The sequence below is a fragment of the Sander lucioperca genome, chromosome 14, assembly GCF_008315115.2.
Source record: "Sander lucioperca isolate FBNREF2018 chromosome 14, SLUC_FBN_1.2, whole genome shotgun sequence".
Lineage (NCBI taxonomy): Eukaryota > Metazoa > Chordata > Actinopteri > Perciformes > Percidae > Sander > Sander lucioperca.
Genome location: NC_050186.1, coordinates 26,289,922 through 26,314,670, shown reverse-complemented (window position 1 = coordinate 26,314,670; position 24,749 = coordinate 26,289,922). Strand labels below are relative to the sequence as shown.

General features: G+C 41.5%; 2 protein-coding genes across 3 annotated transcripts; one reads left to right on the top strand and one right to left on the bottom strand.

Annotated features, from left to right (window-relative positions):
• Positions 1 to 511: 511 nt before the first annotated feature.
• On the bottom strand, positions 512 to 10,177 carry LOC116034790 (AN1-type zinc finger protein 5-like). 2 transcript variants are annotated; one of them, XM_031277532.2, is made up of 6 exons: positions 9,882 to 10,174; positions 5,433 to 5,617; positions 5,158 to 5,305; positions 4,705 to 4,808; positions 4,341 to 4,469; positions 512 to 2,093 (listed from the first exon to the last, which is right to left on the bottom strand). In XM_031277532.2, exons 2-6 carry the CDS (start codon positions 5,587 to 5,589, stop codon positions 1,945 to 1,947), a joined length of 687 nt encoding a protein of 228 aa, XP_031133392.1. In that variant the 5' UTR covers positions 5,590 to 5,617; positions 9,882 to 10,174; the 3' UTR covers positions 512 to 1,944. The 2 variants fall into 2 exon arrangements, with proteins under 2 accessions (XP_031133392.1, XP_031133393.1); XM_031277533.2 differs by lacking the exon at positions 512 to 2,093 and adding an exon at positions 3,226 to 3,415 and having other exon boundaries at positions 9,882 to 10,177.
• Positions 10,178 to 11,887: 1,710 nt separating this feature from the next.
• ccnb1 (cyclin B1) lies at positions 11,888 to 15,935 on the top strand. Its single transcript, XM_031277530.2, has 9 exons — positions 11,888 to 12,082; positions 12,326 to 12,457; positions 13,029 to 13,139; positions 13,230 to 13,418; positions 13,509 to 13,667; positions 13,801 to 14,037; positions 14,138 to 14,278; positions 14,960 to 15,070; positions 15,188 to 15,935. Exons 1-9 carry the CDS (start codon positions 12,062 to 12,064, stop codon positions 15,290 to 15,292), a joined length of 1,206 nt encoding a protein of 401 aa, XP_031133390.1. The 5' UTR covers positions 11,888 to 12,061; the 3' UTR covers positions 15,293 to 15,935.
• Positions 15,936 to 24,749: the final 8,814 nt, after the last annotated feature.

The following is a 24,749-nucleotide window of genomic DNA, read 5'->3' as shown; positions in this document are numbered from 1 at the left end:
ATAAACTCCTGGTATACTTAAACGTTCCAATGCCTCGTTTAATGAGTACAGAACCTATTTGTACTACTGTAGAAGTTTGGTACCATTCTGGACATTATTAGTGGGGTAATTTACGAGATACACATTTGGTTCCATTAGCGCCTGCACTAAGCCATTCGGCTGATAACACTAACTCGCCTAATGTTAGACCAAGGGAAAAAAAAGCTTCTGGGGGGGGGGGGGGGGGGGTTTGGCTCAAGGTCATGGTGCAAAGGACCCTAGGGTGAAATTACTCCGAACCATCACTTTAAAACAGATGGAGTGTGTAACTGAACGCCCGATTGGTCACATGAACCAGCTGAAGGCTGTTTACACTTCTCACCTTCTTCCCATTGACAGTGGACACTGTAAAGTAACGTTATATAAAGTAGAACCATACAGAAGAGCTTTAAATTTCAAAAAAAATAAGCTAGTAGCAATTACCATTTAAGACTGAACTGCGGCATATTAAAAATAAAGAACAGGAGAATTCTTGATTTTATATTTGTGAACATAATTTATTTACATCATACATTTTTTTTCTTTATTATTGGAAGATTACGCGCACTGCAGTATATAAATAAAGAGGTTTGTACAAACTTGCATAACTAAAGGGTAAAAAAACAAAAACACTCCGATTAAGCAGCCAGACCAAAAATCAAAAAAACGGAAAATGATTAATAACCTACGACCACAGGTCTAAGTCACCACAGCACACAACCACTTCACCTCATACGATACTCACACGCCAGCCGTCCACATGTACTCCTGCAAACACACACACACACACACACACACACTTATGTTCAATACACAGTATGCAACAGTCCAACACTCCCAATATTGTGAATTTGTCAGCTCACATTTTCTTTTTTAAAAAAAAACAACAAAAAAGGGGAAATCATTCAATAGTGAAGTAAAAGATGAAAATATTAGTGGAGCTAAACCCTTCTAAAGGCAAACATTAATACAAGTTTAGGCTACTTGTCATACAACAAACACACAGCAGCATACACACCACTTTTTTTCTGGAAAACAAACATTAAACTGCCAGGTGACGTGAATCGTCCTGGGACTTCAGCGGATGGTTTTGAGGGACGTAAAAAGCAGGAAGTCGAAACGCCTGCTATCCAGAGCCTGGGTACAGAGCGGGTCACAGCATTCAGCCCGAGATCAACAGAAGAAACGAGTAAACTGTCAAACTACGTTGTGTTTCTAGTGCCGCGCACACGCACACAGCAGGAGGGTAAGAATATGAGCCAGCAAGAAAAGGGCTCGCGACAAAGTCTCTTCTTTTAAAGTCTCTTTAGCAATATGTCTGAGCTGTGTGTCGCGGCGTGGGGGGGCAGAGTAGATGAGATTCCAGCGGCACAGAGAAGCATTTCAGGTTGATGAAACTTACCAGGGACGCAAAGTCTGACAAGTAAGGAGGGTTAAACTCTAACCTCACAGAGTTAGGTGGAGGCCAAAAACCAAAAAAAAAAAGACAAAATCCATTTTGCTACTCAAGCCAGCAGAGAGCAAGCACGACGGAGATGGCACCATCGGCCATCAGCAGTAAAAGTCGGAGAGTCCAAACAGGCCCAGGTGTCCGAGCTCATTCCAGGCAGAGTTCAAGCCATCTCCGGAGGATCACAAAACAGCCTGCGTGGCTGTCAACAGCATCTTATCCCCCCCCCCATCCTCACAAACAACCCTCCAAAATTGATAAACTCATACAAACAAGAATGAACGCTGAAAATATAGGTGAACTTTTCATGCACTAGGGGAAAATGTCTTGAATGTGTAACAAACGACGGGAGAAAAAAAAACAAAAAAAAAAAAACAGGTCCTTCAGGAAGAAGGTTGGGGTCGAGTCCATTTTTTTTTTTTTTTTTTTTTTTAAAGCCGATCGCTCCCAGTGTTCAAAGTAAAACAGCGTCCTCTTCATATTCTCTGGATCTTGTCGGCAACGACCACGGGGTTCTCTTTGCGAATCTTGTCGGCAGCTTCAGCTTTGTAGTCGTACGGACAGTTATGCTTATCGGAGTAACGGTGAAGTCCACAGAACAGATTCCCACAGCGGCAGTCGAAACCTGAAAAGGAGGACAGACCGAGTCAAGTAGAGAACACAAGAGCTCACAACGGCATCTGGACATCTGGGCACACATGCGACGTGATGTTCACCTTAAAAGGTCCTATGACATGCTGCTTTTTGGATTCTTTTATATAGGCCTTTGTGGTCCCATAATACTGTATCTGAAGTCTCTTTTATATAGACCTTAGTGGTCCCCTAATACTGTATCTGAAGTCTCTTTTATATAGGCCTTAGTGGTCCCCTAATACTGTATCTGAAGTCTCTTTTATATAGACCTTAGTGGTCCTCTAATACTGTATCTCAAGTCTCTTTTATATAGACCTTAGTGGTCCCCTAATACTGTATCTGAAGTCTCTTTTATATAGGCCTTAGTGGTCCCCTAATACTGTATCTGAAGTCTCTTTTATATAGACCTTAGTGGTCCTCTAATACTGTATCTCAAGTCTCTTTTATATAGACCTTACTGGTCCCCTAATACTGTATCTGAAGTCTCTTTTATATAGACCTTAGTGGTCCCCTAATACTGTATCTCAAGTCTCTTTTATATAGACCTTACTGGTCCCCTAATACTGTATCTGAAGTCTCTTTTATATAGGCCTTAGTGGTCCCCTAATACTGTATCTGAAGTCTCTTTTATATAGACCTTAGTGGTCCCCTAATACTGTATCTGAAGTCTCTTTTATATAGACCTTAGTGGTCCCCTGATACTGTATCTGAAGTCTCTTTCCCGAAATTCAGCCTTGGTGCAGAATTACAGCCACTAGAGCCAGTCCCACAATGAGCTTTCCTTAGGATGTGCCATTTCTGTGTCTGTAGCTTTAAATGCTATTGAGGAGGAGAGAGAGAGGGGGGGGGGGGGGGGAGGTGGAGGGTGGGGGTGTGACCTTGACCAACTGCCATGCTTTGCTTGTTTTCAAGCCATGATGTCTCTCTCTTTCTCATGGGCGGGCCAAATTCTCTGGGCAGGCAAAGCAGAGAAAGGGGAGGTAACCTTCCTCCTTATGATGTCATAAGGGGCAGATTCCAGATTGGTCCATCTGAGCTTTCATTTTCTCAAGGCAGAGCAGGATACCCAGGGCTCAGTTTACACCTATCACCCTTTCTAGCCACTGGGGGACCATAGGCAGGCTGGGGGAGATAATTAATGTTAAAAAAAAAACCTCGTAAAGTGAAATTTTCATGCCATGGGACCTTTAAAAAGTCATCATATTTTGAAGTGACTGAATAGTAAAGGCATATATCAACATTATAAATAAGTAACAACACTTAGCCATTGGACTTAACTGATGCCTTTTGCGGGATCTTTTAGGCAAGGACGTTCTGTAAAACAAATTTAAGAACCCACAAAAAACTTGAAATCTGAAATCAATAACTTCTTAAAGATTTTTGGCCTTTATTTGACAGTGAAGAGGTAGACAGGTAACGTCCCTGCTGCTATAAGGATGGAAACGCAGCGCTATAAAAGATTGAGAGTGATTACGCCGATCGTCGCGGGAAAAAAAGGATACAGGTGTTCTTGAGGGTCGGACATGGCAGATAAACCCTAAAGAGCCTGGCGGTTCTAGTTTTAACTCATCTTGTTCTCCTATTTGACTTTTTGCTGCCTCAAGCAAAATGTGTCATTTTTACATTTGCTGCAGAAGATTGTGATGGATTTCTAGTTAAAAGACGGACAACCAAATCGCAGTTTCTTTCTATAGGGTTTAGTTCAATTGCTCGTATGCTAACGTGGTTAGCCACAACAACCATGTGAGCAGACTCTCGTGATCTTGCTAATGTTAGCATGCTAGATGTTAGCTAAATCTGAAAACTGTTAGCACGGTTGTTGCCTTTGCTTTGTAGGTTCTTTGTTTATGTTCCCACCACAGACATCTTTACAATAACTTACAACAATGTGCCTTTACGAGTATTACCATAGAAAATATGTGCGCATGTCAAAACTGTTAAGCAGCGAAATCAAATAATCGTCAAACCTTGATGTCACGTTAGCCAACAAGATACAGCACAGATAACTTTATATATGTGGTGCTGCCGACCAAGCTAAATACAGGTCGTCTTTATTTTTAGTTCGTGGACAGGTCGGTGTCGTAAAATACAAACAAGAAACCTCGATGATAATGCTGTTATTATGTTAATAGTTAATGTTTTCAGCTTGAACTTGACCCAGAAGAACAAAAACAAACCTGTGACTGGTGGTGATATTTTCTAATGGCATTGGAACTGTTATCGGTGTCATTTTTCTTACCTGTAAGGCCAACCTTTTTGCGGCACATAAAGCAGCGATTCTTCTTGGGTTTTGGGGGCTCCGGGGCTTTGGACTCCCTGCTGCCAGCCGCGGAGGGATGAGAGGCTGAGGATGTGGGCTGAGTCAACACTGGAGACGCACAAGAACAACACTTAACTCAGTAAAGGACCTCTCACTGTCATCAACAGAATCAATCAAAATGTTAAGATACGTGCAATTTTATATTAGTGTTAATGTGTATTGTGATGTGGTACATTTTGTAGAGTTTATACTTAAAATAACCAGATAGAAATGCCTGTTTTTAAGCCAATCATATGAATTACATCTATAAAATCACGGTACTGATTGACTAAATCCAAATCACCTGGCTCTGTGAGCTCCACGTTGCTCCCTGATGCTCCTTTCTCCTCACAGCAGAGACTCATCTCAGTCATCTGTTGTGTTACAGATCTGGTAGCTGAAACCCCACTGCAAAGGATACATGAGACAATAAAAAAAGAATTACACTCTTGAGACTGTACTTGTCACATGCACACTCACACACACCAATATTGCGTTGCTTGATTGAATACATATATTGAAAGCTGATTTTTAGTTGGGGTCTTTCTGTATTTGCGGTGCTGGTTTTTGGTGACACGTATTCCTTTACTGTCAGTGGCCGTGGAAGTTGTGATGAACTAGTAACAGTGTACGCAGGTCAGGACTCAAACCACTTGGACGTCGAGTACATATTGTGTTCCCAACTCCCCATTTCAAAACGGTGACCTCACAAGCTCTGTTTGAAGGCAGTATTTTCTACCGTGCTGGATCCCCTCACCTGAAAGCCACGGAGGCAGCAGCCTCAGCAGAAGCGGCGGCCTCAGCTGCCACCTCTGCAGCAGCCACGGCAGCAGCCGCAGCATTATTCAAGGTGGCCCCTAACCTCTGGATGGCAGAAGCCTCGGCTGTGGGGCCACTGCTGCTGCCTGAGGGGAAAAAATTCCAACGTGTGTTACTGTCAGATACAGAGGCTGGGAGTTGTTCCTAAGTGCACGTGGAAACAAAACATAAAAAAAGAAATTAAAAACTGTGACGGACACAGCAGTATCTTACCCATAACACTCATAGAACCGACTCCTCCATTGTTCTGTCTTGACAGGTGCTCCTTGTGGCACACGGAGCACATGCCATTGGTCCTAGGGTTGCCATAGAAACCACAGCCATTAGCACAGAGCATAGGAACTGGGCTCTGATTGGTTTCCTGGGCCATGGTGATGTCTGCTGCCTGGTGAGCTGACCTGGGGACACAAAACAAAGATACTCAGTACAATGTAATACGGGGCGTAGCACAAAGACATTAGTCATCCCTAGAAGTGGCTAAAAGAATAAGGCATTTACAGTTGTTCATAAAACTATTCAGATGGCTCGATGGGAAGGTTCTCAACAACCTGTTAGGGCCCTGACACACCAACCAGACGGGCCGACCGTCGGCAGAAAAGGCAGTCGGGTCCCCGAGGTCCAAAAAATGCCTCAGAACACACTGAGGCGATGCCGACTTACTAACGCTCTGCGCGTGCGCAAAACGTAATACGTCTCCATAACAGCAGGCGGCGCTGCTCTGTATTGTTTCCATTAACAGTCTGATTATTTCCCAGAAAATGAAAACCGGCAGCTGATTGGACGAACGTGTCACGTGGTTCTTTTTTCTCCGGAAATTCCAAGGGGGGTAACGCCTCTCCTCGGACCGCAAACCTCCTATGGCGCCATTTTGATGCTACAAAGCGATCACCCCCCGTTAACATCCCATTGACTGCCATTCATTTTGACGTCACTTTGACAGCGAATAACTTTACATCTGAAGCGTTTAAAGACTATTTGTCCATTGTTTATTTCTAAAGAAACACGACAATGTATAAAAGGCTCCATTACCTTGTACCTCACGTTATGGCTCCGTAGCAGACGTTTTTGTAAAAATAGGCTAACGATTGTGTCATAACCACGCGACTTACTGTCGCATAGTAGAGGAATTACCGTATAGTACAGGAGAAGCGCGCAGGCAGTTTCGTCTCACATTAGCTGTTTAAGTGTAATTACTAATGTTAACTATCATTTTAGTGATCAATAATTAGCCTGTGCCTATGTTATCTCCTTACATATACCTACGCTCTCCGTCTCTGCAATATTCGGAATGATTGAGATTTCTCTTGGCACAGCTACCAGAAGACTTACAACTTTCAGACACGTTGCTCACGGCACATTTACGTCGTCTCTCTCAGTTGGAGGCTGCGCAGTAACACTCAGCGCTCACCGGAAAAGTGCTTCTAACGGCCTTCTCTGGTCTCCGTCCAGAGCAACGGGATCTGTTGGTCCATTCTTATATACAGTCTATGGGAAATTCACAGCCAGACTGTCATGGCGGCTTGTTCAGAATACGATCTCATATTGTACTAAAATAGTTCACCAAAACGTGTTTCTGAAAACATTTTAAGCGAGAAATAGGCCATGCAGTTTCTGAATCTGTCTTCATTTCAGATTGACAAAGGTCAGTTTAAAAGATTTTCGTCAGATTTTGAGCAGCTCATCCGCTCCCCATTTCCAGGTGAGTCCCGACTGCCCTGTCTCCGACTGAACATGTCGGGTCGGCCCAAATGAAGGCCGACGGCTCCTCGGACGGCCGACGGCACGGAACACACCGAACAGACTTGAGTCACGGACCAGGCCATACGGTCCAACGCCCGATTATCAGGCTGGTGTGTCTTCTCTCTTAAACTGAGACACTGACTTGCCTGGAAATTGAGGTGCTGTGGTGGTACAGTGACTTCCCTAGGTTTGTGGAAGACATAAGTACACGTATTTGGCAGGGGGGGGGATTAGGGGTCCTCCCTCAAGAAAATATTATGATGTTCAATAAAAGAAATATGCCATTTCACATCATGTTTTTACCATTATTATTATTCTTGTTATTATTATTATTATTATTATTATTATTATTATTATTATTATTATTATATGTGACTTAAATGTTGGAAAAACTAGAGCAGATAATATGTAAATAACACTCAAAAATGTTAAAGACAAAACTTGCTAAAGAAGTCCACTGGTGACCAACTACAATCATTGGATTTGAGAAAAGTCATTTATTACATTGATTTTAGATTGATTCAGCTCGAGTGATGCCCAGAAACGATTGGGTGCTGCGCCTAAACCTTCAAAATCTAGTGAAAACCCTGTAATATCGTGATTGATAGCAGTTAATAGTTTTAGTAGTCTATATTGACAACGTTTAATTTCATAATCAATGTCCACAATCTGTCTGCATTTCGGTGCTGTGACCCATTTATTCTCCTGACGGCCTGCTCACTGTCGCACAAGCAATACAGTCCATTTCTTTTAATTTCTGGTTTAGTTCCATTCATTTTCTTTTGCTCACAAATCCAACAATGGCACGCACACCTGGCTGATTACCTTTATGCTTTCCCAAAAGGCAATGCTCCACCCAGTGCTCAAACATAAAACTGCAGATTAATTAGCATAACCAACGTGGTGTATAAACAAAACTAAACAAAGTGGTGTAATGGCTCCAACAACACATGATGTTCTAATTTGCACAAGGTCAAACATAGTGCAAGAGACAGATGCCATTTTCTTCAGTTAGTTATTCCATCAGTAGTCAAAAGGAATACAAAAAAAATATTAAAACCTGATAATCGTGTTACTTAAGCAAGGACATGTAGGGCTGTGTTTCATACCTCAATACCTTTTAACACTTGTAGGTCTAAAAACAGAAAGTTGAGCTAATTTTGAAATAGTTAGGGCTTTCTTAAAGTTAAACATAGGGTAGAGGTCCCCTCTTCTCAAGCCAAAGTTACTCAAGTAAATATAATAAACATCAGCCTCATGATTACATTAAAGGAAGTTGTTAGAATATCACTTGAAGGGAAGACTGTTTATAATCATTGGTAAAACATGCGGTAACCAGAAAGAGAAGTAATCCCATTACAAAGTTGAGGTTTTGGGGAATTGCATCTGAGGCCTCCTTCTCTCCCCAAAACGGTCATTACTACACTGCTGCCATCTGCACCTTCCCCTGTGTGCAGTGTTCCATGCAGCTACAGCCTCACATGGACCTGTGTATGATGACTTTCCACTGTCACAGGAATGCAATGTGATCTAAGAGGTGCACACTCTCAAGCTACCTCAATACAGTAAGGCTGTAAGCACATCTATTTATAGACAACCTCTCGAGCCCTGTAAATAGCTGGTATCATGCCAAAAATGTGTATCCTCGTCAGAGTAGGTTTCCCCATCAGAGATATCATCAGCTCTCTAACCCAAGGGAGAAAACACATTACGAGACAGATAATGCCAAATCCTACACAGATTCTGAAAGGAGTACAATATTCGGCACAACACCTGTAGATCGCATAAAGAGTCGAGCACATTTACCACTGAGTGAGACAAAAGCCAAAATCACTCACTGACCCCCAAGATGTAGCTAACGTTAGTGGTACTGGCAACATGCTAAGGTCAAACTCGCCCGAGGCTCAGTAACCTCATCCCTACTTAGATTTAGTCAATGGAAATGGTTTAAGCAATCAATACAATTTATGTCGGCTAAAGTCTTCGGCTGCTTTGTGACAAACACTGGGCCACAGCAGTCACTTCTAACGTTACAAATCCACTGAGTCATGCTAGCAAGCTAATGGCTGCTGCTAATGTCTTTATATCAAAAACTATGCTACATGGCACCTGGCAGAGTGAACATTATCACATCGGAATCGAGTAAAAAACATTTCCAGTTAAAAGACGGGCAACCAAATCGCAGTTTCTTTCTATAGGGTTTAGTTTAATTGCTCGTATGCTAACGTGGTTAGCCACAACAACCGTGTGAGCAGATTCTCGTGATCTTGCTAATGTTAGCATGCTAGATGTTAGCTAAATCTGAAAACTGTTAGCACGGTTGTTGCCTTTGCTTTGTAGGTTCTTTGTTTATGTTCCCACCACAGACATCTTTACAATAACTTACAACAATGTCCCTTTACGAGTATTACCATAGAAAATACGTGCGTATGTCTAAACTGTTAAGCAGGGAAATCAAATAATCGTCAAACCTTGATGTCACGTTAGCCAACAAGATACAGCACAGATAACTTTATATATGTGGTGCTGCCGACCAAGCTAAATACAGGTCGTCTTTATTTTTAGTTCGTGGACAGGTCGGTGTCGTAAAATACAAACAAGAAACCTCGATGATAATGCTGTTATTATGTTAATGGTTAACGTTAGAAGCTAACGTTAGTTGCTATAAAATGCTAAACGCTGTATCTCATTTACAACCTCGCAGTTTGAGAAAAGTTTTCAGCGACACGTGTTAACCAAACGTATTAAATCCTCGCTAGCCTACTCAACTTTCGTTAACGTCAAGGCTTTCGTTAATCACTTAACGTTACAGCTTAAAATGTGACTTTAATATTGTTTATGTAAGTGTGTCACTGTTCACTTCAGAAACTTCCCTAAACAACCCCGTATGCTAGCTGGCCATGGTTTCACCAGTTAACTTACCTTTAGTCTGAGAAACGTCGGTTTTTCTTGAAACTTTTTTGGATTGACAGAATAACGTTAACTCAGTTGATCTTGGAGCTAACTAACTAGGGCCGTCTAGGTGAGTCGTTGTTTGTGTTTCCAGTCTTTTACAAATATAACTCCACTCCGACGAGGAGCACTGGTGGCTACTTTCGCAGACGACTTGACGTCCTCTGTCGCTGATTTGTGGTGGCATCTATTTTGTTTTACGTGCTGCGTTTGCGTCCTCTCTTTTCCGGTGGACGTCACGGAAACTGTGATCCTCTGATTGGAAGTTAGGGGCCACAAAAGATTTTCAGGCAGTAAACAAGACCGTAAACCTGCTTCTTCTCTTCCACCAAATAAACCAACCCTAGCTTCGACCTCGATGTTACTTAGTTAGAAATCAATGTTCATGTAATCAGGAAGGGTCTTGTCTACACAGTCTGTAGATCCAAGAAAACACGTTTGTGTTGCCTTCATATGCTCCTCGTAAGCTCCAGCTTTCCCCATAGACTTTTGTACGTTCACTTTTGAACTGATTCTTAGTCCACTATTCCAGCACTGTACTTTGTTCTGTCACCTGTGTCTTGTCAACTGTATCCTTCCATGGACTGGTTAGTGAAATGAACAGTCCTAGGAGTATGGGACCATGATACATGGATGGATTACTGAACAAGCCTAGGCACAGGGCAGGTTCAGGGGCCCAAGAGGTTAGGGCTGCAATGTAAATTTTCATAGTCAATTAATCTGATGATTATTTTCTTTATTAATCGATTATTGTCTGTTCTATAAAATGTCAGAAAATTGTGAAAAATGTCGATCAGTGTATCCCAAAACCAAAAATGATGTCCTCAAATTGTCCACAACTCAGATATTCAGTTTACTGTAGTAGTAGAGGAGTGAAGAAACTAGAAAATATTCACATTTAAGAAGCTAGAGTCAGACAATTCTTATTTTTTTCATAAAAAAAAAAAAAACTCAAACCGATTAATCGATAATATTAGTTGGCAGTTAATCTAATAATTAACAACTAATTGATTAATCAATGAATCTTTGTAGCTTTACAAGGGGTCAGGGGGCCCAAAAGCAAAAGCTTCTGTGAGTATTTCAAAAGCAGGGATGTCCTGATCATAATTTTTTTTTTTGGTTTGATTTTTAATTCCGGATCCTTTAATACTGACTGGCCTGTCTGTTGATACTAAGTCTGGTGTGCTAATAATTTGTAGGACATGACAATTACAATTTTTCTTTTTCTTTAACGTAAATAAAATAATAATGAAGTATTTCGCATGGACTAATGCCACATAGCAAAAAAATAGCATTTATAGAAATACACAAAACTCAAAGAAAATACATAAAACTATCAAAGCACAGGCATTGATTTGATAAAGAGGCCATAGTTTTAGCATTTTGAGTTATGTGGGTAAGGGGTTCCACATTGAGCCCCTGAACACAAATATATAGCTGCAAAGTGCATAATGTAAAGATATATTTTGCAGCAGAATAGCTCTGTTTTGGGAACATTTTGGGTGCCTTGGTAGGATACATTTCAGTCAGAAACACATAGGAAAATAGAAATGCACAGGGCATTGATGTCTAAAGTGTTTGTGCCATAGCCTGTATAAGTGCCTATTGAACACAGCCTATGGTTTTCGTTTGGTGTTCGAGGGGAGGGGTAATTAATCGAAAAAGTAAAGCCTTGGTCCGACCACAGTCTATGGTTCCGAGTAATAACTGTTGAAGCCAACAATTGTGTAAACTAGCTTTTCATCTAACTGCGTCCACTTTCTTTTTTTTCTTTTTTTTATATATAGTAAGTCAGCACAGTTCTTTGTTTTGTTTTGAGCATGTAAACGTGTATCGTTAATTTGTTCGTGTGTGGAAAGAGCAATTTAAAAAGTACGTCAAATCAAGAAAGTATGAAAAATAATAAGCAAGACGTAACAGGAAAAGGAAGGAAACAAAAAAAAATCTAAATCACGTGACCACTTGTTGTCCGGGGGACGCATTTGAAACAGATGCGCTCAACCAATCAGATGCTCGGAGAATTCCGGACCCAGCGAATCAGCTTGTAGCGAGCGAGGATTTAAACCAGGACGCCGAACCCTAAAAACTACTCTGCATCATTCTCCATTACGATTGTCCGTGGTTAGTGTTGAAGCAACGCATATTTCGAAATGGCTCTACGAGTAACCAGAGTACGTACTTTATTGTCTTTTATGTCTGCTTTTGTTGCCTATGACTGGAAATGCGTCTTTATTTAATGTTTGTAATTTAAAATCACTATGATGTTAAATGCCCTCGTGCGTTGCTGTGGGGGCTGCTCGTGCAACCGTTCCATAATAGGAGTTCCACTAACGTTAAAAACTGAGCAACCCATTATTGTTAATAACATGCAGTGTAATTTAACGCTGAATGTGTTTTAATTTTCTTTACTGCAGAACCGCTTGGCTTCCACCAGGACTGACCTCGCTGGTAAGGCCTGCTCGGTCGCTGGTCCCACCAAGCCTCGAGCGGCGCTGGGCGAAATCGGAAATCTCGCAGTTAACAAAGAAGTCACGTTACAGAAAAAGGTAAGAATGTGACATAATTATGAAATCTCGTGAGCGTAATTTACCTCCTGATGGAAAATGAAGTAACGTTATATAATATCTAAAGGTCAATTCATAGTACTACAATGCAAACGCACTGTTAGCCATGCAAAAAAAAGCTAACTAATGCTTTGTGGGCTTAACTTCATACACTTGAGTTGGGACATTGTATCTTTTTTGGGATTTTCGTGTCTGCATGTAAGTAAAACCTTAACGTTGAAGTTGTATACAAAATGAGTAACAGCTGTGCCCATATAAGGCCTAACGCTAAATGTAGTAACGTTAGAGCAAAAGGATGTTAACCATTTGGAAATGCACCAGTCCAGTGCGAGTAACGTTGCCTTAAATGCAAGCACTTATATTTGATTAAGTAGCTACTGTAGGGGTGCATTTATATTTTTTTGGAAAAATGCTCTTTAAATTTCAAAGTGCCCCAGATCATTGTAGTTTTTTTTGGGGGGGGGGGCTCATTCAAAGACCGGATGATTAGAAGTATCCACATTTTAGTGGAATCCCGAGGTTTACTGTTGAGAAATTTTGAACTCCATTTCAGAATGTCAAGACGGAGCCTACTAAAAAGATTGAGCCCACTAAAAAGACCACCAAAGTCATCAAAGCAGTTGTACCACAAGAAAAGGTTGTTCCTGTTAAACCTGAGCCCGAGGTGAGTTGTATGCAACAGCTATCTGGCCATCCAGATAAATGTCTGCTGGGTGTGGTGCATTGGTTTGAACTCAAATGTTGGGTGTTCCAGGTTCTCCCTGAACCAGCATCCCCCACTCCAATGGAGACTTCTGGCTGTGCTCCTGCTGACCTCTGTCAGGCTTTTTCTGATGTCATTCTCGACACCGCTGTCAGGGATGTGGATGCTGATGACTATGACAACCCCATGCTCTGCAGTGACTACGTGAAGGACATCTACAAGTACCTCAGACAGCTTGAGGCATGTGAAACAATTCTAAATGCTAAATCTATCTGGTATCCCTCTGCCCCACATGCACTTTTGGGTTTAACCAGTTTCTGGTCTCCTCAGGTTGAGCAGAACGTCAGGCCTGCTTATCTGCAGGGTCGGGAGGTGACTGGTAACATGCGGGCCATTCTCATTGACTGGCTTGTGCAAGTAAGCCTAAAGTTCCGTCTCCTGCAGGAGACGATGTACATGACTGTGGGAGTCATTGACCGCTTTCTTCAGGTGAGTGACTGTATCAGTTACCTCTTCTGCATGAAACAGTTATTTTATAGCTTAAAAAAAACATCCTGGCCTTCTACTGACATTCTACATGCCACCCCAGTTTCTAAAATGTGCCTGTGATTGCACCCAACAGGACCACCCAGTCCCCAAGAAGCAGCTGCAGCTGGTCGGCGTGACTGCCATGTTCCTTGCTTCCAAATACGAGGAGATGTATCCCCCAGAGATCTCGGACTTCGCCTATGTGACGGACAGGGCCTACACCACTGCCCAGATCAGGGACATGGAGATGACTATTCTCCGGACGCTCAAGTTCCAACTAGGCCGCCCTCTTCCCCTGCAGTTTCTCAGAAGGGCCTCAAAGATTTATGAAGTTCGTAGCTGCATCTTAAAACCAGCCAAAACCTAGATTCATTCAGTGAGCCATCAGCTGCCCAGATGCTAACATCTAATCCCCACTTGTCTCCCCTCAGGTAACTGCTGAGCAACACACCCTGGCAAAATACCTCCTGGAGCTCACCATGGTTGACTATGACATGGTTCACTTCCCACCTTCCATGGTGGCGAGTGCTGCGTTGGCTCTTACCCTCAAGATCTTGGATGCTGGCGAATGGGTAAGTAACTTCTGGTTTCCCTGTCTACTCAAGATCGCCTTTTTTTAAATTTAAGCTATTGGCTTAAAGCATAATATGGAATGAAAGGGTTTGAGGCTGCATACAACATAACACAGACGTAGTAAAAGTAGTAAATACCAAGTGGGATGTCTAACCTTTGTGTGCCTTGGTAATGTTAATGGCATACATTTTGGCAAAGGTGTTTTTGATCCCACAGCAATTAATCTTGGAGCCTGGTGCACACTGGGTGTAGTTTTTACCATTTTTTTTCCACCACATGTGCCAATCTTTTCCTGGTTCCGCTTTGGATATTGCTGTTGTGTTATGGAGCATTGGCACAGTGCATCACAAAGGTTGTTGCCAATTGACTTATCCCAGACTGAAAAATACATCTAGTAGGCTTATACAGAAATGTTATGCAAAACTGGAATTTAAAGGGTTAACATTCTAAATGTTGGGTAGTTTTGATCAGGACTGGTTAAAGTGGGAAATTGTGACCACTTTTTTTAAAGCAACTTTTAAAATGATGCACTAGGTTTAAAGATGGCTTACAAAATATCTAATCTTGATCTGGACTTGTTTGACTCAGGAATTTATTAAGTAACATGGAATTTGCATTGTAACAAAAGGCTAGTTTAGTGCTGTAAGTAGGACATGTTGAACTGTAATCTCTCTCCTCAGGATGTGACGCTGCAGCACTACATGGACTACACTGCAGAGAGCTTGATTCCTGTGATGGCACACATTGCCAAGAATGTTGTGAAGGTGAACGATGGTCAGACCAAGCACTTGGTAAGTAACACGCTTTGTCACTTCCCTGAACTCTTGACCAGAAGCCATATCACTCAACTTGGTCTGGCTATCTTAATTTTTGATGCTCTTCTAACTCAGTCTTTCTCTAACATGCAGGCAATCAAAGGCAAATATTCCACTTCAAAGCAGATGAGGATTGCCACCATCTCACAGCTCAAGTCTTCAATGGTGAAGGAACTTGCAAAGCAGCCCGCTCAGTGAGGAGATGAGATGTTTTTGCCACCATGTGTTAATTTGTACAGTTGTAACTTAATGTGACCGAAGGAGCTGCTGCATACAAGGACCATGCTGTTTGCTTGTTAACAAACTGAAATAGTGTTTACTTTTACGGACTTCAAAGTTTGGTTTTTATTTCCTTTTTTTTTTATCTGAAAGCTGGCCCTCCAGACCTTAGCTCACACAAAATGGCAGTCTTGGAACCATGTCACCTTATCAGACTTATTTACTCCACGAGATTCAGTCGGCTACTAATGACTTCCTCTCTAATGCGACCCTTCACTATTTTCACAACGCTTAGTTTGTTAATGCACTACTTGCTGACGTTGGCTGAAATCTTGACTGGGTATCCTCAATCACAATATTTTACTATCTGCACACAAATGTTGCTGCTGACTGTTTATGCCAAGTCGCATGTCCCTGCACAAGTTATTCTTATAGCTTAATGTAACAGCTGCCAATTGGCTGCACATTTAAAACTTGTGGCATGCTTTAAGAGGTCACCAATAAGAAGGGGGGGCCATGGGTGTGGGTTTTTTACAATGTGTGAAATGTACAGCAATACTTTAACTGATTTTTACTTGATGTCTTGTTTTAAAGCCTCTAATTAAATGGTTCTGACCAGAAATTTGCTCACTTGTCTCTAATGTCGATCACCACTAGAGGTTGCTCTAAGCTTAAAGTTGCTTTCCCCAGTTCTTTCTCTCAAGTGTCACCTTTGAGCACAGACTCTAGGTTAATTCACATGGGGAAAATGTTTAACTCCAGGGCCAGATGGCTGTGTCACCTGCTATAAAGAGCGGCAAAAGGTCTTTCCCTCGTTAACATTTAGTCGTAATACATTCCTTCGCCACACTGCTCTAGTAACTGTCAAATGGAGCTAGACCCAGACATGCCACTTGACGTGTGCCAACATCCCCAAAATGCTGGGTCATCTAGTATCCTTACATCCCAGAGTACATCATTCATTGTTTTTACATAAATTGCCAAGTTAGCTTTTTATAATTCCAAAAGTCTTCTCTCAAACTAATGAGTAAATTATCCCCCATTGAAAATTCTGTTTAACAGGGCAGTGTAGGAATCTGGTGTTCACTAATCTTGAAATCATTTTTCTTACACTATGCTGGTAGTCCAGAGAGACTTTAGCTGACAAACTGCTAAATTTGAATCCATACTATATTCTGGACTGCTCTACTTGCAAATCAAGGATCCTCAACAATGCCAAGTAAATGTAGTCTTCAATACTGTGCAAAGAAATATTAGCTATCAACTATTAAATTAATTGCCAACTATTTTGATAATGGATTTTTTTTTATGAAAAGTTAAAATTCTCTGATTTCAGCTTCTTAAATTAATTTTCTAGTTTCTTCACTTCGCTGTGATAGAAAACTGAGTTGTGGACAAAACAAGACATTTTGGGATTTTCTTGGACTTTGGAAAACTGACATGTTTCACAATTTTATGGACCAAACAAATCAACAGATTAATCATCTATAAAAAAATAATCGTTAGTTGCAGCCCTTATTAGATTTCTTTAGTGAATAGCGTAGCAGTAGTAAAGAACATCCCCCATGACAACGTTAAGGTGGACCTATAGATGGCGATATTTCCCCAGAACTTTTGCTCCATTGATTTGCCGGTCCAGTCAAAGACTGAGGGAAAATGATACAAACACACAAAAACTAAAAGATTCGGGGCTTTTGAGAAAAAATTGGAGCTGGAAGCCCAAAAGCCCCTCCTCGCTCCACCCATGGGCTCCAAATACAGTATTCAATAAAGATAGGGGCAAGAAAAAACAGGGCAAGGCCTTTCTTGGACCATGGCAGACCATTCTGACTTGTAAAGGTAGGTAAAGCACAGGTGTAACTATAACGATGGCTTGTTACTGTTTCAATGAGCCAGCATGCACAATACCAGGTCCCCTGGAATTAAAGGAGCTAAATGGAAATCAACCATCATTCATTTTGTTCTATGTCAATGTCTTGTGGAAAAGACATTTGAGCAGGGCAACTTTACGGTAACTGGAGTTGCAGAATATTTGTCATAAAATGAAGTACCTTGACTTTTCTTTTCAGGTATTTAGTTTGCTGGCTTGGCAAAAACATTCTGGCTTTTTTCCGCAGTTTAATTTCCAGAAAATTCACCATATCAGGAAATGTGACTAATCAATGGCCAACCCATTCAGATGAGTGTCATGACTTTGTCAGTGGCATAGATAATCTTTAAGAATTGTAAGACATGTATGTCTCACGTAAGCCGTAGATGCAAAGGCTCCTCGCAACTTCAATTACATTACAACAAGCCACGCCTATTTAAAGCTAAAGGAGGAGAAGAGTGGGAGCTATTATCACTTAAACCCATTCACAGCTGAGACCCTGGGGGGGACCAGGCCCCCCTAAACATCCTACTACCCCCCAGGGGGACGCCAGGAGCGCTTTGCTGTACAAGACCACCTGCCATCTGTATGACTTGAGTCACTGTGTACATCATCCGGATCATAAGGCCATCACTCATAAAGGCCTGCTGGATAACAGCTTGGATGCATCTGTTGGAGTATAGGCTAAGACCAGAAATCATTAGCACATGTCAAAAAAAAACAATGATACATTTAGGAGACATAAATAAATGAAAAGGACATGCAAAGGAAACCCAGAAAACCCTCAAGCTTTGCATATTGGGTTCCCTACTATTATTCAACAATACATAACATGAAGAGAAAAATCAAAAGCATATAGTCTGAAAAAGGGACAGAAGAAAGAAACAATCAAATGAGAAGAGGAAATAAAGTGTGAAGAAAGAAAGAGAAGGAAAATAAATTGTAGAAAAACGAAAGGGGAATAACATTATTTGGCACATTGGGAGTTTGGGTTTATTGTAGTTCATGCACAGAGTTCATTCAGTGAAACCTGAGGAGTAAGTTCCACATAAAAGATCAGCGGTGCTTTCACTGACTTGTGAGGTAGAAAACACAGCCAAACCATGCTTTGATAGTTTCAAAAGTTACATAATGCAAACACAACGCTGAGCACTGGGCATCTGTTACCTGACACACTGACAGTTGTATGTATAATATACATATACTATACTATATGTAAGTACTGAGCAGTAATGCTGACACTTTGAGAGCACATCCCCTTTTATCCATCTGTTGTTTTCCACAGAGACACATGATAATTAGCCTCAGTTATCCAGGAAAGCCGGGCTTTTAAACCCACGGATCAAACTGAGAATTCATACTTGGAGGCTGAGGTCATGACTGGGCTGCAATATCGGTTTACAAGACAGATTCCTCCTGTGCGGGGCTCCAAACTATACACTTGCAGCTGCCTGGAACAATATTTGGCCTTTCTGATGAAGATTCAGCTGTGTGACATTTATTTGGATGGAAAATTGAACATAGTGGCTGTGCATTTAGGCACAACTCAGCAATTGAACACTGAAACACCACGTTTGCCAGTAACCTTAAAATGCTTAAAGGGTCAGATCATACAAATTACACAAAAAATAATCATTCAACCCTTGTGATATCTTATGCAAATAGTTTTGGTATTATGTGCAGGGTTAAAAAACAGCCTCTGAGATCCACTTCACAGTTTACATGTCTGCCTCAGAAAACACCTTTGTTCTGGCATGACAACAATCACAGCTGACAGAGAGTCCGCTGGGATCCACTTGGGTATTAGACATATGAACCTACTGTATAGACAGACTCAAGACTCACTGCAATACGTCAGGACCCTACTTGACCCGATTCAGGTTTGGGTTAGAGATGGCCCGATACCATTTTTTGCTTCCCGACACCGATTCTGATACATGAACGTCGTCAATCCGAAACCAATGTGTCATATATATTTGATTATGTTTTAACAACTGTATACTACTATCCCTGTATGGATGTGATATGATTTCTATCTGGCTCAGGTTAAACTCTTTGCGAAACATGAACAAACACAAACAATGATTTTGACTTTTATTATGCAGTTTGATAGTCAGTTATAACAGAAAAAGAACATAAATAAACTACTTTAACGTAGATTTTCTTTAGGGCTTTATTACGTGGTATCGGATCGGTGCATTAACTCCAGTACTTCCCGATACCGATACCAGCGTTTTAGGCAGTATTGGAGCCGATACCGATACTGGTATCGGTATCGGCTCATCTCTAGTTTGGGTCCTGGCTTAGATCTTGGATCATAAGATCTGAGTGAAGCCATATGGACCTTCACACTGTAAATGTGTAGGTTTGGAGACTACAAATCTATAACAGAACATACTGATGATGGTACAGGATGGATTGGCACTTCATTTTGCACAGACATGTATGGTACCCAGACAGAAGAAAGAACAAAAAATCAGTCTCTATTCAAAGACGGTTAGGTGGCTCAGGAGGTAGAGTGGGTCATCCACTAATTGGAAGTTTTCAAAGGTTCAACCCCCGGGTCCTCCAGTCTGCATGTTGAAGTGTCCCTGGGCAAGATACTGAACCCCAAATTGCTCCCGAGATCGGTGTGTGAATGTGCATGTTAATGATTAGATTAGATTTAATTCTGATGAGCAGATTCCAGTGAAACTGGACTGGTTTTTGAATTCTCCACAGTAATTAGTTCCATTCACTTCCATTAAATTGGTTTGGTAGAAAGGCAGTCTGTCTGTCATTGTTTTTAAATTGTTTTAGGACCCAGATTTTTTATGATGACATTGTTGTTTGAATGTGATGAGTGAAAGTGTGTCTATCTTTTTTATTTGTTATTGTCTTTGTATTTATTTTGAAACCACGCTGATGCCACTTGCCAGGACACTCTTGTAAAAGAGATTTGTAATCTCAAGGAGTTTTTATCCTGGTTAAATAAAGGTTTGAATGAATGAAAAAAAGCAGAGGCAGATATCTCAAACCCTATGTATGGTATGCAAATAAAAACCAAACCTATCTGCATGGCTAGATACCACTAAAATGAAATGATAAATATGTTGGGGGACCCGACCACTTAAATAACAATGTACAATCACAAAGACTTGATGGCCTTATAAGATCTTCAGTGACATTAACAAACATTCTGGCAATTTAAGGATGTTCATGTATTGATGGACATTTCAGTGTCCTTAAAGCTTAGAAGCTCCTGTCTTTTTCAATGTGTATTCAAGCTCTCTCCATTAAATGAATTTGCAAGTCAGCACTGAGGTCCAGAAAGAATGCAAAGCTTGGCTTCAGACCTCTGAGTATCTCAGCAATACAGATCTCACCCACAAGTGGATCGTCCAAGACCAGAGTCAAAAGTTTGGAACTCGTTCCCAGTCTAAACATCGGCCAAGATGGCCCGAGATTTAACAAGTGCGCCCTTCAAATTGAGTCAATGCCCATTCTCGCCTCCCGTCCACCAAGTCTGCGTGTCTCAATTCAATATGACTAAGTCAAACAAACAGCCGGCCCATGGCAGCACTGTTAGGGTTTCTGTGGGGTGCTAATAGGTTGGCAGCTGGCAAGCAGAATGAGGCCTCTGGGCTTGAGAGCGGAGTGAAGCACAAATAAACACAGGGGCATTCATTTTCACAATTTATAGATTTTCAAATAAAAATCATGTGCTTTCTGAACTTTGCTGACCTCGGACGCTCAGTGTCACATGAAGGAAAGAAAGACTCCCATTGTGGCCTGAACAGTGGAGCGTTTGAGCCAGGTGTGAATGGGATTTTCTCCAGACCAGCTTAACCTCTCCATGTACGGCTTGAGCAGCGAGCAGGAAGTCATCTTCTCCTCACGATCAGGGTTACACTTACATGTTTGTTTAAAAGTGGCAGACAGGAGAGCGGCGTGTTTCCTTTCCAAAGACACTGCATTGGGAGAGTACTTTGGAAGGAGAGCAGAAGTCTTTTTACATTCAACATTTGAATGCTGATGTCAAAAAAGGATTAAACAAAGATTAGTCAATTGTGAATTGAAGAAACAAAGCACCTCAAAATGACATACATGTGTATGTAATCTAAAGGTAATGTTATTTTCTACGTATTACAATATGTGTATTGTCCAGTCCTGTCTCCTAACATTTACATTTTCATACAACAACAATTTTCTTTCGAGGGAAACATATCTTACATTTGTCTTTGATGTATCACAAATAAGTTTCTAATTGAAGTCCTAGCAGGGACGATGTCGGGGTGAATGCGTGGGACAAACAGACATAATACTTACACCACACGTGTCAAACTTAAGGCCCGCGGGCCCCTCGCAGATTTTGATCAGGCCCGCATATCAATTTTGGTTTACAATAAATTTTGTTGTTTGTTTTTTTCAACGTTTTTGGGCGCTTTCTTCTATGATGGCTAAGAACATTTTTGCTGACTTTTTTAGGACTGTATGTCGACCAAACTGTGAGTGAGAAGACTATACGAGACATGCAATAATACAGTCAAAGATATTTAACTTTTTGGATTAAATAAAAGCATGTCAATAAACCCGTACATGTCTGGCCCTTGATGCGATTCTCATTTTCCAGTGTGGCCCTTAGTGAAACTGAGTTTGACACCCCTGACTTACACACTTAATTTTCTTATTTGAACCCAAACCTGACAAACACTGTATGTAAAGATGGACTGAAAGATGGACATGTCTCCGCTTCCTCCCACTGTACAAAAGTCAAGCCAAAATATCCCGGATATGGACGCCGCCATCTTGTAATTTTGAAACCAGAGTTTGCACAGTAGTGATCGGCCGCATTATCGAAGGCCCGCCCAAACACCGTCCATCCAATCATGAGTCAATCACGGCTGTCAATCATGATGTTTCACCTTGTTTTTATAGCATCAAAAAACTAATACAAACCAAACTAATCACTTGAACAAACATCATCATGATCAGCACTACCTAAAATGACAAACCATCCTTGGGGGAAAAAAATTGACGTGTACGTTGATTTTTTAGTTTGCGCGGCGGGATTTATGACCTACATACTGCAGCCGGTCACTAGGGGGAAATCCAGATGTTTTGACTTCACTTATACAGTCTATGCATCAACTCCTGAACCTAACAAAGTAGTTTTGTTTTAATTCACAACGTTAACTGCGTTTTTAAAATGATCGTTTCACAACGTGCGCAGATCGCTGGAAACGTAATTAAGTATGCAGTGTTGTTGTATGGGAACGCAATTTTCTAGGAGACAGGGATTGTCCTGTCCTCTATGTTTAGAGCTGTAAATCATTTGACAACACAATCTCAACTAAAGGTCTAGTAGCTGTTCTGGAGCGTTCGGTCATAGCACACTGTCTTCATCAGCAGACTCAAGCTAAGTTTCCATCCACTTGTCAATCGAATTATCTGAAGTTCGGTAAAAAAACTCATGCAAATAAAGCTGGTGAAAGTGTGTTTCCATCCAACGGCTTTAAAGCGAATAAAAACCTGTGCGTAATGATGTCACATGCTGTTTTGCGATCAAATTGGAATATCGAATTGATTTTAGACATCTTAAGGTGTTTCCATTCATTTTCGCACTGAATCGCACAACATTCAAGCTAACTTTTGCGAACAAAGTTTTGCTAGACAAAATGGATCATGCCATCTACCAACAAATGATCAATATTGCACAAGTTGTAACAGTGCGTATGTGCCAGCTGATAGCGACATATCAAGCTATGATAAGAAAACAACAACGCTATCAACACATTGCTGTGATGATGCAGATGCAGATGCACGTAAATGCCCGACGACAACGGAGGCGGCCTGTGGTGTGGGAACGACAGCGCTCCAAACAGTTCTGGGAGATCATGGTTCAGAGACACTTCACGGAAACCCTTTGGTTGAAGCATTTTCGGATGACCAAGACAACATTTGACCTGTTGTGTAATTCTTTTCCTTTTCCCAGATGTCGCAAGCTATCGCCCTCCGGTTCCAACCGAGAAGCGTATCGCCATTGCGCTCTACAAACTGGCTACATGCGCAGAGTACAGAGTGGTAGGCGAAACGTTTGGAGTCAGCAAAACCACCGTGCACCGGTGTGTTTACGCCGTGTGCAATGCCATAGGAACGAGGATGATGCCAAGGTATGTATACCTGGAGTCGATGAGGCGCATGATATCTCGCTGCGTAACTCCAGAGCGCACCTTGTGCCACAGGTGTATGGCGCAATAGACGGGACTCACGTCCGCATTAGACCCCCTGCTGAAGGCTACAGGGATTTAGTCAATAGAAAGGGCTGGCCATCAATCGTACTACAGGCTGTGGTAGACGATCGTTGCATCATAAGGGACATTTGTGTCGGCACTCCCGGTAGTGCGTCTCCTTGTTCGTCCACTTACATCTGTCTTTGTTGACACCCGCCATGTGTGCAAACAGAGCGGAAATACTGGGCGGAAATTAACTAAAACTTCTTCTTCTTTGTTTTGTGGCAGGTTGCAACCATAAAATGACCTAAAACTTAATCGCAATTCATTATTTCTTCGGCAAATAACGTTTCCATCAGCGTTTATCACATAAGCTGTATATCGATCAAGATAAAATCCGATGAGACCGAACATATTTCATTTGAGTCGATATTCATGAAATTAAATCGAATTTTACTGTTTCTATAAGGCATTTTTCATTCAATATCACTTAATTCGGATAAAAACGTGTGGATGGAAACATAGCTTCAGTCAGTTTTCTGAGCACCTTAAAGGTGCTCTAAGCGATGTCACGCGTTTTTTAGGCAACATACAACATTTTTTGTCACATACAGCAAACATCTCCCCACTGTCTGCTAGCTGCCTGTCCCCTGAACACACTGTAAAAAAAAAACACGGTCTCTGTAGACAGCCCAGGCTCCACAAACGGCAACAAAAACAAACTGCGCCAACCTGCACCACCAAACATAACAAACAGCGTTCCAGCCAATAAGAAGAAGGATTTGGGGGTGGGTGTTGGGGGATTAGTGCGCGGAAGGGAGGGGGAGGGGACAGGATGAGGAGGAGGGAGGAGCAAGCTAGCCTCCATTTTGTTTGACAGTATTTTGAACGTCAACAAGAAGTGACGTCACCCAACATCGCTTAGAGCACCTTTAAGGTCCTTGTGTCACTTTGGCTTAAACGTTGAGCTTCCAAGTTTATTCTTCACCTTGAAAACAGCAGTTGACGAAACAATCTCACCTTAAGGTCCATTTAGTAGCTGCTCTGGAGCTATCTTTCATAATACATGAGCTTCGTCAGCATAGCCAACATGGACAAGAAGTATAAAAAGTGCAGAATAACAAAGAAAATTAAAACATGTACAATTCCAGTACAACTGGGTAAACTCCATCAGCTCATCAAGATCATGTTGACAGCTCCACAACAGCTACTAAAATAAAAGTAAGACCAAAGTTCTGGTCCTTGTCACAGTGTAGATGTTTAAATTTTTAGAACATTTCAAGACCTAGGCCCATAAAAATGATATGTTTACTACACGCATTACAAACAACAGCCTGGATACACTGACACAGAA